Source organism: Sorex araneus, chromosome X, assembly GCF_027595985.1.
Source record: "Sorex araneus isolate mSorAra2 chromosome X, mSorAra2.pri, whole genome shotgun sequence".
Classification (NCBI taxonomy): domain Eukaryota; kingdom Metazoa; phylum Chordata; class Mammalia; order Eulipotyphla; family Soricidae; genus Sorex; species Sorex araneus.
The window spans coordinates 157,265,266-157,279,424 of NC_073313.1; the positions used below are offsets into that span (position 1 = coordinate 157,265,266).

At 66.2% G+C, this 14,159-nt stretch overlaps 1 protein-coding gene across 6 annotated transcripts in view; it reads right to left on the reverse strand.

Annotated features, from left to right (window-relative positions):
• HDAC4 (histone deacetylase 4) overlaps positions 1-14,159 on the reverse strand; it is an 89,442-nt gene that overhangs the window by 22,785 nt on the left and 52,498 nt on the right. For 5 of the 6 annotated variants that reach the window (XM_055120693.1, XM_055120697.1, XM_055120696.1 and 2 more), the window contains 6 exons: positions 9,367-9,611; positions 5,166-5,316; positions 2,196-2,316; positions 1,992-2,113; positions 490-621; positions 110-222 (listed from right to left, as the gene is read on the reverse strand). In XM_055120693.1, the coding sequence (XP_054976668.1) occupies positions 110-222; positions 490-621; positions 1,992-2,113; positions 2,196-2,316; positions 5,166-5,316; positions 9,367-9,611 (884 nt within the window). The remainder of the gene's footprint in view (positions 1-109; positions 223-489; positions 622-1,991; positions 2,114-2,195; positions 2,317-5,165; positions 5,317-9,366; positions 9,612-14,159) is intronic. The other variant, XM_055120694.1, reaches the window with a different exon arrangement.

Genomic DNA, 14,159 nt, shown 5'->3' on the forward strand with positions numbered 1-14,159 from the left:
CCCGCCCCCATCTGTGCGGAAAGCCTGCGGGCACGTGCAGGGCGCTGGGTGCGGAGGGGCGCCAGGGACGGGTGGGCGGGCCCGAGCCGAGCCGAGAGAGGGCACTGACCTCGGCGGGGACGCTGGGCACCGCGGGGGCGAGGCCGTTCTCCGCGCTGACGTTGCCCGAGCTGTTGTTGGGGGAGCTGGGCCCTGAGCCGGGCGCACTGCTGCAGGCCGAGTCTGCGGGAAGAGGGGGTGAGGCCGGCCCGAGCCCCCGCCCCCGCGCCCCCCCACTGCCCCCAGGACCAGGCCCCGCGCCCCGCCCCCTGGGACCCAGCTCGGGGAGGGCGGCCGCAGACCCGGGTGCGCTTCCGCCGCTCGGTGGCCAGAGGGCGCCCGAGAGCAGCGCCGAGCGCGGGGAGGGGAGCGGGACAGGCAGGCCAGTGTCCCTTGGCGGACTTCGGCGCCCCGCGGGGAGCGGGCGGGGCAGACCCCCGGGCCACTCACCGGGCACGTCCAGGGGCCGCTTCTTGAGCGCGGTGACCACGGGCCCGCCCTTCCTCCGCAGCAGCGGGCTGCTCCGCCGCTCGGCCACCTTCTGCTTCAGCCGCGAGCGCAGCTTCAGGTTGGGCTCGGAGGCTGCGGGCGGGGCGCGGTCAGCCGGGCCCGGCGCCCACCACTGGCCCACACCGGCCACACGCGCCGGGGGCAGCAACGGGACCCTGGGTGCAGCTCCTGAGGGTCCGGTTTTCTGGCCTCCACCCGCACCTAGGTGGCTCCCCGTGACCCGCAGGGGCTGAGACCCCGGCTAGAAGCCCCCAGGGGGGCCTCGGGGGCCCAAGGAGCAGGACACAGGAAGGCACAGGCCCTGCCCCGGGGGCAGCCCCACACCCAGCATGTGGGGGGGGGGTGTGTGCGTGCGTGCGTGTCTCTGTATCTCTGTGTGTCTCTGTATCTCTGTGTGTCTCTGTATCTCTGTGTGTGTCTCTGTGTGTGTCCTGAAGTGAGCGGGCTGGACGCCATGCCCCTGCCCTCTACCCTCTCTGGGGCTCGGGCCAGGGTCCCGCTGGATGTGGCCAGTGCGCCCTGGTCTCTCCCTGCTGCCCGCACCAGCCCCTGTGAGTGACAGAGCAGACACTGCTGGCGGCACGTGACAGGGGCTCGCTCAGCCCAGAGCAGGGAGACCCCCGGAGCTCGGCCTACAGGGCCCGCTGGAGTCGGGCCGGGCGGGGGGGCTCCCCTTTCTCCTCTGCCCGCCCGTCTGTCCTGGGTCTCCTGGTCAATGGGGCGCACGGGAGGGCGGGGGGGGGGGTGGTGCTGTCGGTTCTGCCCGGCTCTGGAGCCAGGAGGGAGGGGCTGGCTGGTCTCTGAAGAGTCGCCAGGGTGGGGGGGCCATGACCCAGGCCTGCAGCTCCCCCCTTGTGAGGACAGCATCAGGCCTGAGCACCCCCAGACCGCGAGGCGACGAGCACAGGGTGGTGGGCCCCGAGCCACGGCCGGTCCTCGTGCTTCTCAGGATGTCTCGGAGCAGCCACCGTGCAGTGGCACCAAACCCAGGTGGCCGCAGGGGTGGGGCGGGGCGGGGGCGGCTGGCCAGTCCGTGTGCTCAGGGCTGACACGTGCGGGGGGCTCTGCCGCCCTCCCGGCCTGGACGCGCTCAGGCTGCAGTGGACGGCTGGTGTCCTCGCCAGGCGCGGGCAAGGGGCCCAGGATACCCCCTGCCCCCCACGCCAACCCGCCCGACTGCGGGGGAACACCCCCCCCCATGAGCCACCCCCCGGAAGCACCACGTCTGGGCACCCCCAGCCCTGCTGCACCTGCCAGGCCCGCCCCGGGGACAGTGGACTGACGGGGTGGGCGCCGTGTGCTCTGAGGGGGGGTCAGGAGGACCCTCGGTGGCGTCACCCGCACAGGGGCAGCACAGGGGCCGCACCGGCTGCAGCAGCTCCCGGCCAGCCCCGCAGAGCCCCTCCCACGGCCCTCCCGGGCCGCGCCGCCCCCTCGCCCACCTGTCTTGCGCAGCGGGAAGTCGTCCTTGGCGTCGTACATGCCCAGGAGCGGGTGCTGGTAGGAGGCCGACGCCCCGCTCTGCGGCGGGGAGCTCTGGTCCAGCGAGCTGTGCTGGGTCTTCCTGGAGGGGGCGGCGGGGCTGAGCGCGGGCGGGCGGGGTGGGGCGGGCGGCGGGGGGACAGGGGGCTCGGGCGGGCACTCACCCGTACCAGTAGCGCGGGTCGCTGGTGATGCAGTGGTTCAGGCTCCGCTGGGCCAGCGCCTTCTTCTTGTTCAGGACGAACTCCTGCAGCTTCATCTTCACCTCTGTGCTGGCCACGGCGCCTGCGGCGGGCACGCACGCTGACGGGCGGGAGGGGTGGGGCGGGGAGGGGCGGGCACGCACGCTGACGGGAGGGGTGGGAGGGGTGGGACGGGGTAGAGCAGGGCGGTATGGTGCAGGATGGGACAGGTCAGGGCGGGACAGGACGTGGGGCAGGACAAGGCGGACGTGCGCCCAGGGCCCCTCTGCAAAGAGGTCCCGCACAGGCACCCCCTGGAGCTCAGGGCACAGTGCTCGGCTGAGGTGGCCACCAGAGGACAGAGGCGGTGTCCACACGAGGAGGGCGGCCGGGGCCAGCCAGCCGAAAGGGCCACGGGGAGCGAGGTCCCTCCCTTGGCCCTGCTGGGCCCCCCTTCTTGCCCACCAGTGGCGCTCCGGGGCCCAGAGCCAGGCAGTGCAGGCGCAGCGAAGAGAGTGACCTGCAGGGCCGCTGCCACAGGCAGGAAACCCCGCGCCCTTCATGGCCCGGCCGGCGCAGGGCCAGCTCTCTGCGGCCCGGGGCTCCCGGAACACGGCAGCCCCCACGCTGCGGCCACACACTCGCCACGGGACAAACCCCCTGTGCCACGCTGCCACGCTGCTCCCGTGCCCGCCCGAGGCCAGTTCCGGCGCCTCTCGCGGGGGCAGGGCGGGGCCCTCGGGAAAGGCTCTCGGCGCGCAGGCTCGGCTCAGGGCGCCGCGTGAGGGCCGGGCCCACCTCCATGGCACGGGGTCCTGGCTCCCCCTGCTCGTGCGTGACCCCACTCCATGTCACTCTCGGTGACAGAGCCCCGTGGCCCGTGAAGGGCACGTGGGCACCGAGGGGAGGACGCACCTCCCGCAGGGAATGGTGGGGCCACGTCCTCCAGCTGGGTCAGGGAGCGGGCAGCAGGCACTCGGTGGTCTACACCCGCAGCCCACATTCACGGTCTACACCCCCAGCCTATACCCACAGTCTACACCCACGGTCTATACCCACAGTCTATACCTGCAGTCTATACCTGCGGTCTATACCCCCAGCCTATACCCACAGTCTACACCCATGGTCTACACCAATAGTCTATACCCACAGTCTACACCCATGGTCTACACCTGCAGTCCACACCCACGGTCTACACCCACAGTCTACACCAATAGTCTATACCCACAGTCTACACCTGCAGTCTATACCCCCAGCCTATACCCACAGTCTACACCCATGGTCCACACCCGCGGTCCACACCCACAGTCTACACCCACAGTCTATACCAATAGTCTATACCCACAGTCTACACCTGTGGTCTACACCCGCAGTCCACACCCACGGTCTACACCAATAGTCTATACCCACAGTCTACACCTGTGGTCTACACCCACGGCCTATACCCACAGTCTACACCTGCAGTCTATACCCCCAGCCTATACCCGCAGTCTACGCCCAAGGTCTATACCTGCAGTCTATACCTGCAGTCTACACCCATGGTCTATACCCGCAGTCTACGCCCAAGGTCTATACCTGCAGTCTATACCCACAGTCTATACCCATGGTCTATACCTGCAGTCTATATCCATAGTCTACACCCATGGTCTATACCCACCGTCTACACCTGTGGTCTACACCCGCAGTCGACACCCATGGCCTAACCACAGTGTCTATCCATGGTCTGCATCCAAGATCTACATCCATGGTCTATACCCACAGTCTACACCTACGGTTGACACCCAGGCTGGCTGAGCCGCCCTGTGCCATGGGTGCCGGGGACCTCCCTCAAGGGTCACCTGAGGGAGGACCTGACCAGAGAGGAGGGGCTCATGTCATGATGCACTGTCCCCCACACTGGCTGCGGGGCGGGAGGGTCAGGGCTGCGAGGCTCAAGCTTATATGAATCCCTGGGTCACGCTGGGACACACACCAGAGGTGGGGACCAAGACAGGGTCACATAGACAAGAGTGACGAGGTCAGGTGGCCACATAATAGGGGGGGCAGGAAGGGGCAGAACCACAGTGAGCAGAGCCACAGGCTGAGATAAGAGGCAGACCACTGTGGGATTGATTAGGAAGGGGGCTGGTGGGATTAGGGAGGGTGGGTCAGTGGGATTAGGGAGGAGGGCACAGTGGGATTAGGGAGGGGGTCAGTGGGATTAGGGAGGGGGCTCAGTGGGATTAGGGAGGGGGTCAGTGGGATTAGGCAGGGGGTCAGTGGGGTTAGGCAGGGGGTCAGTGGGATTAGGAAGGGGCTCAGTGGGATTAGAGAGGGGGTCAGTGGGATTTGGGAGGGGGGCTCAGTGGGATTAGGGAGGGGGTCAGTGGGATTAGGGAGGGGGTCAGTGGGGTTAGGCAGGGGGTCAGTGGGATTAGGAAGGGGCTCAGTGGGATTAGGGAGGGGGTCAGTGGGATTAGGGAGGGGGTCAGTGGGGTTAGGCAGGGGCTCAGTGGGGTTAGGCAGGGGCTCAGTGGGATTAGGCAGGGGGTCAGTGGGATTAGGGAGGGGGTCAGTGGGATTAGGCAGGGGGTCAGTGGGATTAGGAAGGGGCTCAGTGGGATTAGGGAGGGAGTCAGTGGGATTAGGGAGGGGGTCAGTGGGATTTGGGAGGGGGGCTCAGTGGGATTAGGGAGGGGGTCAGTAGGATTAGGGAGGGGGTCAGTGGGGTTAGGCAGGGGCTCAGTGGGGTTAGGCAGGGGCTCAGTGGGATTAGGCAGGGGGTCAGTGGGATTAGGGAGGGGGTCAGTGGGATTAGGGAGGGGGTCAGTGGGGTTAGGCAGGGGGTCAGTGGGATTCGGGAGGGGGTCAGTGGGACCGGGAGGGCCATGGGATGGAGGGCGGGAGGGCCCGTGGGATGGAGGACAGCGAGGTGGAGGCTGGGCGGGGTGGGCGGGGCGGGTGGGCGCTCACTCTCTTTGCCCTTCTCCTTGTTCTTCAGCTGCTGCAGCTTCTGCTCGCGGTGCTGCTTCTCCAGCTCCTGCTCCTGCCGGTGCCTCTCCAGCTTCCGCTGGTGCTCGAGCAGCTCCTGCTGGTGCTTCAGGGCCAGCAGCTCCTGCTGCTGCTGTGGGGACAGCGGTCAGCGCCGCCGGCCCGCGCGGAGACCACGGAGTGCGGGAGTGCGGCGTCTCCTGGCCCCTCCGGCCTCTGGACACGGAGGCAGGCTGCCCCGCCCGCACGGCACTGTCCACTGAGGCCGCAGCAGGCCTGGCCGGGCAGGGCCGACCCCCGCTGGGAAACCCGGTGAGCAGTCCCTGAGCGGCCCGGGCCCCCTGGCGGCCACTTCAGGGAGAGCAGGAAAGGGGGTTCTGAGTCCCACCCAGAGTCCTGCAGGAGCCCCCACACTCACCCACAGACACAGACACACACGACACCCCCACAGACCACACTCACCCACACACCCCCAGACTCACACGACACACACCCAAACCCACACACCCCCAGACACACACGACACACTACACACAACACACACCCCCAGACACACACACAACACACCCCTACACACCCCCAGATACACACAACACACACCCCCACACCCCCAGACACACACGACTCAGTACACACAACACACACCCCCACAAACACACACGACACACCCCTACACACCCCAGATACACACAACACACACCCACACCCACACACCCCCAGACACACACGACTCAGTACACACAACACACACCCCCACAAACACACACGACATACCCCTACACACCCCAGATACACACAACACACACCCCCACACCCCCAGACACACACGACTCAGTACACACAACACACACCCCCACAAACACACACGACACACCCCTACACACCCCAGATACACACAACACACACCCACACCCACACACCCTCAGACACACACGACTCAGTACACACAACACACACCCCCACAAACACACACGACATACCCCTACACACCCCAGATACACACAACACACACCCCCACACCCCCAGACACACACGACTCAGTACACACAACACACACCCCCACAAACACACACGACATACCCTTACACACAACACACACCCACACACCCCACAGACACACACAACACACCCCTACACATCCCACAGACACACACGATACCCACACAGACCACACTCACACACCCACACTCACCCACACCGACACAAGACACACACCCACACCCACATATGCCCACAGACACACATGACACACCCACATACCCCCCACAGACACACACCTAGACACACGACACCCCCCCACAGACCACAGTCACACATACCCACACATACCCACATACCACACTCACAGACACACACGACGGCACACCCACACAGACACATACCCACAGACGCACATGACCCCCCCCACAGACCACACTCACACTCACAATCACCCCCACATGCACAGCCCCACTCACACACCCCCCACATACCACACACAACACACACCCACACATCCACAGGCAGACACGACACACACCCACACAGACACACCCAGACACCCACACCCACAACCACACCCACACACCCATGTCCGCACCCACACGCCCCATGTGCAGACGTGGCTCTCAGCCGCCTCACAGCCCTGCTGAGGTGAAGAGGCCCCACGTGGACCCCGTCCCTTCCTCCTGTCTCCCGGGGCTGGGAGCGGAAGAGACGCATGTCCCGGCGTGAACTGCACACCTGCGGTCGGAGGCGCTCAGACTTCTGCCGTGTGGCTTAGAGGGAGCAGCGCTCTCGCCCATGTCCCCGCCCGTCAGCGCCACACTGACCTGCGTCACTCTGAGCCGCCCAGAGCCCTGGAGCCCGGGCCAGCTCTGGACAACACTGAGGGGCCACAGCCCAGTGCAGCGGGCGGCTCTCTGCCTGGCATGTGGCTGCCCAGGTTCTGTCCCCAGCACCTCACATAGTCCCCGAGCCCGCCAGGAGTCAGGCCTGAGCCTGCTGGGTGTGCCCACACACACTCACACACATATACCACACACCCACACACATACACCACACACACCACACACACCACACACCACACACACACCATACACACCACGCACACCACACCACACACACACAAACACACACCATGCACACATACACCACACACACATACATACACATACACACCACACACACCACGCACACCACACCACACACAAAAACACACACCACGCACACATACACACACCATACACATACACAGACCACACACATACACACACCACATACATACACCACAAATACATACACACTTCTACCACACACACACCCACCACATACATACACACAAATATACACACACAACACACATACACACACCACACATACACACACCACACACATGACTAAACGGAGGGGCCAGACAGAGCCGACAGGTTCAGGCCCCGCCCTGCATGTGGCCATCCGGGCGTACAGGGTCCCCAGGGAGCAGGGGCCCAGGGCTCCACTGCAGCCCTGCTCTGGCGGAGCCGGAGGCGGGGAGGTGTGTCCGGCCTTCAGGAGTGGCACCTGCCTGGGCACCGGCCTCCCGTGGCCACGCCAGAAGGGCCCTGAGACTGTGTGCATGAGACGGGCGCTCAGGGCCGTGCCACCCCAGCACCCCTGCTCAGCCCCACACGCGTGGGCCCGGGGGCCTGTGCCGGGGCCTCATTTGGGCGACCGGGTCACATGGAGCCTAGCTAGGCTGGCGGCTCTGACCCGCTTCTCGACACCAGCTTGCTCGTGATTCTCCCACCTGGGGCCCAGATCCCTAGCCGAGCCCCCGCCTCAGCCCCATGCTGGCCGCACCCGCTGCACCCCCACTCTGGGTGTCAGCCGCGCCCTCTGCGCCCCCACTCCGGGTGTTGGCCGCGCCCTCTGCGCCCCCACTCCGGGTGTTGGCCGTGCCCTCTGCGCCCCCATTCCGGGTGTTGGCCGCGCCCTCTGCGCCCCCACTCCGGGTGTTGGCCGTGCCCTCTGCGCCCCCACTCTGGGTGTTGGCCATGCCCTCTGCACCCCCCACTCCGGATGTCGGCCGTGCCCTCTGCGCCCCCACTCTGGGTGTTTGCCTCACCCTCTGCGACCCCACTCTGGGTGTTGGCTGTGCCCGCTGCACCCCCATTCCGGGTGTTGGCCGTGCCCTCTGCGCCCCCACTCTGGGTGTTTGCCTCACCCTCTGCGCCCCCACTCCGGGTGCTGGCTGCGCCCTCTGCAACCCCACTCCGGGTGTTGGCCACGCCCTCTGCGCCCCCACTCTGGTGCTGGCCGCGCCCTCTGCGCCCCCACTCCGGTGCTGGCCGTGCCCTCTGCGCCCCCACTCTGGTGCTGGCCGCGCCCGCTGCGCCCCGAGCTGCTCTCCTTCCCTCGCCCAGCGGCCCCGCTGCCCAGCGGGCACAGGAGGTCCCGAGGCACTCACATCCGCACAGGCCAGCCCGCAGCCCCGCGGTCAGGGAGCGGCTGCACCTGGCTGTCCACCTCCCCGGCGCTGTCATGGGCTCGGCCAGAGTGAGCAGCCAGAGACCCCCGGTGTCTGAAGTCCCGCCCCCACCCACGCAGGAACATGCTGGGTGCATGGGGGACACGGCCACGGCCACGAGACACAGGGACGTAGGCAGAGGCTGAAACACCCTTTCTGACAGGCTGGGTGAGCACTGGGCAGAATGAGCGACAGCCTGAGGTCGTGGGCGGAGGGGAGGGGCGGTGAGGCGCCCACGCAGCTGGTGGCTGGCTGAATGGACGGTGCCCTGGTCAGGCTGGGCCCCACCGCGGGCACCTCTGCCCTCAATGAAGGCAGGAGCCACGAGACGGCCCCTCTGGGCCGGGAGATCTGTGGCCCCTTGGCTCCTGGTGCCAGGCAGTGACATCCCCGGGGCCCGCGCAACCAGAAAGCCTGGCCCTGCGTGTATACTAGTGCGTGGTCCTCCCTGTGTCTGTGACACTGCGTGTTCGTGGCCATGCCTGTGAAGTGGGCCCTGAGCGTGTCTGTGGCCCGGCGTGTCCGTGGCCCTGCGTGTCTGAGGCCCTGTGTATCCTAGGCGTCTCAGTAGCCCTGCACCTGTCCTAGACGTGTCTGTGGCCCTGTGTGCCCTAGGCATGTCCATGCCATGCGTGTCCTAGGCATGTCCGTGCCATGCGTGTCCTAGGCGTGTCTGTGCCCTGCGCGCCTGCTCACCTTGATGTGCTCGTGCAGCTGGGCCTCGTGCTGCCGCGACAGCTGCTCATGTTGCCGCTGGAACTCGGCGATGAGGATCTGCCGCTGCAGCTGCTGCTTCTGCTTCAGCGCCAGGAGCTCCTGCTGCAGCTGCTGCTCCCGCAGGCCAGGCTCGGCCACGGGCAGGGAGAAGGGGTGGTCCAGGCGCAGGTCCATGGGCACGGCTGGGGGGGCCACCTGCAGGGGCAGCGCCGAGGCCACGTCCACTGCAGGGAGAGCACACAAGCGGTCACGGACGGGCGCGAGGCTGCGTGTGCCGGACGCCGGTTCAGACAAGGGCACGGCTTGGCACGGCTGTGCGTCTGCCCTGACACGGCTGCGGCTTCTGGGACGCCCCGTCCCCTCCCTGGGCAGCGGGCAGGCCCCCACGAGCCGTCGTCTGCCCGAACCCATGGCTGCACATCCCAGAGCCCTCAGAGAGGGCCAGGAGGACTCGCGACACCCTTGGCCCCTGCACGCAGGCACCAGCTGACCCCGTTCCCCAAACTGCCAGGAGGGCACCCCAACTTGGGGGGCACGTGTGGGTGCGAGCCTGCCTGGGCAGCCAGCTCTGGGCCCCCGGTGCTGTGTCAGTGGACGCAGGCCCCTGCCCTGCGCAGTGCGGGGAGAGGAGGGTCCCGCGCAGGGCTGCCTCCTGGGAACTCAGACCCTGGTGCCCCCAACTGTCCGGGCGCATTTGCAGGCCCTGACCTGGCTGACCTCAGCCGTGGGCACAGCGGTGTGGGGGACACGAGGACCCTCACGGCAACCTTCCCCTGGGGTGTCCCTGCCCAGGAAACCTTGGGGTCCCCAAGATCCAGGGGCTGGAGCAGCGGAGTCGGGTCTTGTCAGCGCCCGACGCGGGCCCTGGACGGGGCTGGGCACCCGGATGCCCGGAAGCTGACCCGCCAATGAAGGCCAGCGAGGCCACAGTGACGGGCAGGCCGGGCTGGGGACAGGCCTGGGGGCGGGGGAGGGCCCGCACGGCTGCGGGTGGCAGGGAGAGCACTGTGGCGAGAAGCCTGGGGGTCACAGGAGAGCGGCTGGGAAGGGGGACAGGCGGGGGCGCCGCGGTGCGTCACAGTGACGCCGTGACTATTTCCGTCCCCGACCCGGCCCAAGAGGTCGCAGGGAGAACAAGGGCCCTTCTCTGCCCAGGAATGCGGGGCCCAGCCGGAGTGCCAGCCTCCGTGGGTGTCCACGGGCACGGCCTGGCCTGACGTCAGCGCACACAAAGGGGCTTCAGGGCCCGAGGCAGGGATGCGTGTCCCACTCCGTCCGCCATGGGACGGTGCTGCTGGGCACAGCCACGGCCCGGCCACTCCTGAGCGCCCACTGCCCGGCCGGGGCCCCACACGGACATCACAGCCTCTCGCTGCACCCGCCCCCTGCCCTCACGGTGTGGCCCACGGCAGCAAAGGCGCGGCAGCTGGCGGGGCGCTCCCGCGAACACGGGGACAGGGCTGGCAGCCCCGTGGGGCACGGAGCAGGCACTGGGTGGGCACAGGCTGTGTCTGCCGCAAGGGGCAGATCCCACCCCTAACGCCCCATGTGGTCCCCGAGCCCCGCCAGGCAGAAAGCAACGATGCACCTGCCCCTGTGTGCATGTGCGTGTGTGTGTCTGCCACGGTGCACCTGTCCATGTGTGTGTGCAGGTGTGTATGTGCCTGCCATGGTGCACCTGCCCATGTGTGTGTTTGTGTGTGTGCGGGTGTGTCTGCCTGGTGCACCTGCCCACGTGTGTCCACCACAGTGCACCATGTGTACTTTGCTACAAAGAACCTACCTGTGTGTGTGTGTGTGTGTGTGTGTGTGTGTGTGGCTGTTTGTGCAGACACATGTGCATGGCGAGGTTTGCATGCCTCTGTGCATAAACATACAGCGTGTGGATAATGTGTATGGGGCATGTGCCTGTGTTGCAGGGCTGTGGAAGTGTGTGTACTGCCCTCAGACACCATCCTAGTACCTTCAGCCCACACAGATGCACACACCCGGACCACACACACACACACACATCCTCCTCACATACCTCCTCCCCCCACACACACGGGCACACACAGCCAGGCCCCTCAGTGCTGGCCTCCAGTCCCCACAGAGTGCAGAAGCCCCTCCCACTCTCTGGGTGGGCTTCACCCCGGGGGATCACCCTGGTCTCCGGTGACAAGCCGGGGTGAGAAATCGAGCAGCTGAGTGGCGGGAAGGGCCCGACAGGCCTGCACGGGGGAACATTGCACGGACCCGACAGGAGTGGGGCCGAGGGCAGGGCTGGTGACTGTCCCCCAGAACAGGGGAGCAGCAGACGCATTTCAGCCACTTTCTAAGAACTGGGGGGGTCCAAGAAGCAACCCACACCTTAACAAGGTTCAGACGCAGAGACTGCGGAAAACTTGTGTCAGACACGCAAATCTCCGCCCGCATTCAGCAGAAAATGGGCAGATTTCAATGTTTGTATCCGAGGACGAGGGTATACAAATAAACAAACTGGATCTAGCCTCAAGAAATTAGAACACAACAGCAAACCCAAGGAAAACAGATGGAAGAAATAACAAATACATAAATGGAATTCAAGATTCATTACATATGTTCACTCCAACCAACACAATGGGAAGCCGGTTCTTTGTAAAGACCAACAACAGGAAAACTTCTGACAAGGTGTTTACAAAGTGAGAGAAGAGGCGCAAATTCAGAATCCCGGGGACACAGAGGCACCCGCACCCCCAGCTTCAGAGACGAGGAATCAAACTTTGAGAAACCAGTCAACGGCCCGTCGTCTTTCAAAACAACACGAAACAGACAAGTTCTCAAACACTGTTTCCTGAGCCGATTAGAAATAGAAAACAGCACAATCCCATAATCACAAACTGACTGAAGTCAGTACTTTCCAGACCTTTCCAGCACGGTAATAACAAGAGCTCGAGCCCGACTCCTCTTCTCCAACGGAAGCTTTAAGGAAACGCACTGCTCAAGCCCTCCCACCGGGGAGGGAGCAGAGCCTCATCACAAACACCAAAGAACACAAAAGAAAAGGCAGTGCCGGGCCACGGACACAGCCACGGGAATGCAGTGAGCCCGCTGGCAGACGGGCAGGGCCACACCAGAGCGTCCCCACGTGGCCGGCGGGGAGCGCGTCGGGGCTGGCTACAGCGGCCGGGGAGGACAGTTCCCGGGCCAGGCAGGGCCAGGAGTGGGGCGGTCAGGCACGCAGGGGCCGAGCACTGCCCAGGGAGCTCACCCAGCAGGGCTGGGGGACCACAGAGAAGGCCACCCAGGGCCTCTGAGCAGAGAGGGGCAGCGCCTCGTGGACCAGGATGGACGCCGCGCCGCAGTGGCCATGGTCCGTGGGGAAGGCACGGCCGCTCCCTCCAGCCGGGCAGAGAACCTGCAGGGGGGCCGCCCCAGGGAGACCCCGATGTGAGGGGACGGCAGAAGGCCCCCCTGGTGAGGGTGACAAGCTGGGGGTCTGAGAACCTGCCAGGCTCCCCCAGTGTGAGTGAACCCCTGCACACGCCTCCCCCTACACCTGCCCCTGCCACACCTACCCCCGCCCATGCCTCCCCCGCCACGCCTCTCCCCTGCACAGCCTCCCCAGCCACGCCTCTCCTCTGCACCGCCTCCCCAGCCAGGCTTCTCTGCACATGCCTCCCCGCCACGTCTCTCCCCTGCACAGCCTCCCCAGCCACGCCTCTCCTCTGCACCGCCTCCCCAGCCAGGCTTCTCTGCACATGCCTCCCCCCAGCCACGCCTCTGCCCTGCACTGCCTCCCCCTGCACCTGTCTCCACCCCGATTCTCTCTTCCCTGCACACACCTGCCCCCTACACATGCCTGTCCACCACGACTCTCCCCTGCACATGCCACCCCTGCCACGCCTCCCCTGCACTGCCTCCTCAGCATGCCTCCCCCTGCACATGCCCCCCCTTCACACTTCCCTCCACCGCACACGCCTCACCCTGCACATACCAAGGCCTCCATGGCCTCTGCCCGGCATGGACCCCCAGTGACACAGGGAGAGCTGGGGCCAGGGCTCAGCCCCGCGAGGGTGGCCCCATGGGACTGCCCATGTGTCCTGATGGTGAGTTCACGCCGCCTGCCTGCCTGGAGGAGGCGGTAATTGAGGGAGGATAGCGGCAGCCCCCAGAGGGAGGGGTGCAGTGGCCCGGGAGGGGAGATGAGGAGAGCCGTGGGGCAGAACAGCCCTGGTGCTCTGAGCCGGCTGCTCCGAGTCCCTCTCTGCGACCCGGGTCAGAGGGCAGGGCTGGGCGCTGGGAGAGAGGCGGACACCGGGGTCCTCGGGGATTCTGAGCAACAGGGTGGGGGTCTGAGGGCCTGAGGGTGGGGCCGTGAGGGGCAGAGGTGGGGCGGGGCGGAGGGCAGGGCCTGAGGGTCTGTGGTAAATCCACTGAGCTGGACAGGGCAGTGGGGCTGCCCCCCGCCCCGCCCTGGACGCTCAGAGAGGGTGAACACGGCTCGTGCCCTCGGCTTCCCCAAGGGCCTGTCTCGGCCCCGTCCGCACAGCGGCAGACGCTGGGGGCACTGGCCTCTCCCCGCGACAGGCCCTGGACTCGGAGGGCGGCGGTGGGGCAGTGTGGACAGAGGGGGACAGTGGGGGACAGTGTGGACGGCGGGGGACAGTGTGGACAGAGGGGGACAGTGTGGATGGCGGGGGACAGTGTGGACAGACGGGGACAGTGTGGATGGTGGGGGACAGTGTGGACAGAGGGGGACAGTGTGGATGGCGGGAGACGGTGTGGATGGCGGGGGACAGTGTGGACAGTGG